The sequence below is a fragment of the Phytophthora parasitica genome (assembly GCF_000247585.1).
Source record: "Phytophthora parasitica INRA-310 unplaced genomic scaffold supercont2.31, whole genome shotgun sequence".
Lineage (NCBI taxonomy): Eukaryota > Oomycota > Peronosporomycetes > Peronosporales > Peronosporaceae > Phytophthora > Phytophthora nicotianae.
The window spans coordinates 120147-123077 of NW_008649017.1; the positions used below are offsets into that span (position 1 = coordinate 120147).

Here is a 2931-nt window from a genome sequence, read left to right on the forward strand (position 1 = left end):
AAAAAAAAAAACTGTCGTTGTTGAATGCTCGGTGCTGGCCACACACAGAGTCTTGTGGCTACGGTGCCCAAGACATTTTTATTTGCTGGTCAACCATCAAGCGGTACAAAAATGCTCCAAGAAAATCGGTCTCACCTTGAAGCGAGGGGGGCTATCCATCGTTACTAGGAACGTCCGGCTGACAGGAGCACTTACAACCGGTTCGGTTGTCCTCCAGTGCCCATTTCTCGACTCGTCTGCAGAGTCCTTCAAACATTTGAGACGGAAGCGGATGTTTTCTCAAATGCCTCATCTCCATCTTCGGAGCTTGATTTACCTCTGCCAGAGCGTACTGTGTCGACGACACCACTGTCGTCGGTATCGACCCAAGCGGCTTAGTATTTTGGCAACTGCTTTATCGGTTCCTGTCCTGTCATTTCAAGAAAACGCGACGTCGTCTTACGACCTCCTATCTTCGCCCCAATCATAAAAAGCTACTATCTGTTACACCGTAATAACCGTCGCAATGGACCAGCTTCCACACGTTGAAAAAGCATGGCTAGAGGCAGCAAGTAACGGCGATGTCGACCAGATGAAGATGCTACGAAAACAGTATCCTCAATGGCTCAATCTCAACCGGGTGACGTAAATCTTCAACCATTCGTCAACACCCGCTTACCTGTTTTGTCTAACGAACATCCTAATGTTGGTATAGAATGTCGACGAAGACACAGTGACGAACGGTTCCGATGGCCCAAGGCCCTCGCGATCGCCTGGCTTTTGTAGCTGGGACGGCTTCCACTTGAACACCATCGGAGCGTCGGCACTGCATACGGCGACTTGGCATGGTGAGGATAAGATTGTCGAGTATCTTCTTGGAGAGGGTCAAGATCCCGATACAGAAGATGAAAGTGGCATGTCAGCGATAATGCTGGCTATCATGCATCACAATTTACAAGCGACACGCTGTATCTTTCGTGACCGAGTTGCAATCCAGCGAAATTTGGTGATGGACGTAAGTCAAGACGATATCTTGATACGAGCATGCTACGGCCACTAACTTGATATTTGAGATCTTCCTTGTAGTGCCGAGAAGAAGATGAAACCCGGACCCGACGCACCGTGTCTCTCATCCAACTCTTCCTACGTTTTAACGCTAATGTCGACAAGAAGTGCCACCGGGGCAAAACAGCGCTGCACCACGCCACAACGGACGATACGTATGAAGTTGCAAGTCTCCTTCTTTCCAGTGGGGCCAGCGTCGACGCTCGGGATGAGGTACGTGCATTCTTAATACCTAGGTTCACTGAATGAGATCTGACGAGTGGTCTTTGATCGACAGGAAGGAATGTCTGCACTGCATCATTGCATACAACCGCCAAGTTACTTGGTGGCCGACCTGCTCCTTCAACACGGCGCTAATGTCCATCTTCCAGCTCACGACGGTGTCACGTCTCTCCAGCTTATAATACGCAGTCACGACATCAACATGCTGCAGATCATACTCAACCACCACCGACAGGTAGTGACAACCGAAGGAGAAGAGTTCGCTGGCTCAGTACTCATGACTGCAGTCGATGAAGATGCGCTGCCCGTTGTTAAATTCCTATTGGAAGAAGACTACGCGACTACAATGCACCAAAACGGTAGTGGGCAGACGCCCATGCATCGAGCTCTGTTCACGAGGAAAGCTTCAGTAGCCGAACTACTGCGGACTTCTGACGACCAGGCTCGAGTATTGACCTTGAACACGGCGTCGGGCGAATCGTGTCTCCACTACGCTGCGAGGTATTCAACTTCAGAGGAGCTGCACTGTTTGTTACGCTTCTATCGACGCGGTGAATGCGAAATTGCACAGTGGAACAGTGTTAACTCGGCTGGTAGAACAGCGCTGTTCCTGGCCGCCACGTCAACGTCGGACTCGCTTGACGACCGCAATGCAAAGACACAATTAATGCGCCGTGTTGGAGCCAAGCTACTGGGTAGTAGTCCGTTCCTCGAAGCCGTAGCAGACCAGAGTTCGATCGTGGCCTTCTCCGTTGAGGTTCAAAGCTGTCTGAGCTTGTGGCTATCGGAGTGTGCGGAGACTCGTTTCGACGAGGTCACCAAGTTCTGTATGAATTTCTTGGCGATCGTGTTCTCGTTGCACCATCCACGACTGCAGATGAACCCCGAGGTGCTCGGAGTCATGTTGTCGTCGGGCCAAGTCGTCGACACAGCCCCTCTGCTGTTGCTGCTACCCTTTGATCGAAGAACGGCAATGTCCCTGTTGGAACTCGTGGGAGTGTTTGGCAGACAGGAGAACCACGCGCTTATTCTGGCACTGTACGAGGAGCTCGCCACAGCTTGGGCAGATCTGTCCGCTTAGCCAAGATGGGATTTACACGATTTGATAAGCTTTGGCATTAGAGCGACGAAAATCCGAGAAAGATCTGATAAACTCTGATAATTCTTTGCGCCTTTCCACTTTTGAGACGCAAACTTTCGCTGACAAATAGCCTATTTGTCAGCGAAAGTCGGAGTCGATGGACATACCGCTGGACGCATCCAGTCTAAAACGTCTCCGTGGCGACCTGGAGGGGGCAGCTAGACTACGTCTTCATGAGCTCTCCCAGCTTTACGATTCTTCTCCCCAGTTCTCGATGACCTTTGTATCACTTTGCATCGTCTCCCTATCCCAATAGGTGGCTTCAGTTGTCTGAAATCTACGGTCGGTGGCCAAGCGCTTTAAGTATTTTTTTTACTGCGTGGTAGCCCTAATAAAAGTGAGGTGCAACCGGTCATTACAGGGTAATTTAGATCTAGTTAGCTCTTTGTGTATGTGTAAGGGATGCTCGACTTGCTCTAGCTGAAGCGACAATGCCGCTTCGCTGAGAAGCAATAACTCGCGAGGCTATCGTTGTCATCGTTGTTCGCCATCGTTGGTGCTGAAGGGAGGGGGAACCGGTTTGA

General features: G+C 50.5%; 1 protein-coding gene across 1 annotated transcript; it reads left to right on the top strand.

Moving 5' to 3' along the window:
- Nucleotides 1–426: 426 nt before the first annotated feature.
- PPTG_12983 (hypothetical protein) lies at nt 427–2897 on the top strand. The gene is made up of 4 exons (XM_008908677.1): nt 427–619; nt 695–994; nt 1066–1257; nt 1322–2897. Exons 1-4 carry the CDS (start codon nt 506–508, stop codon nt 2345–2347), a joined length of 1632 nt encoding a protein of 543 aa, XP_008906925.1. The 5' UTR covers nt 427–505; the 3' UTR covers nt 2348–2897.
- The last annotated feature ends 34 nt before the right edge of the window (nt 2898–2931 follow it).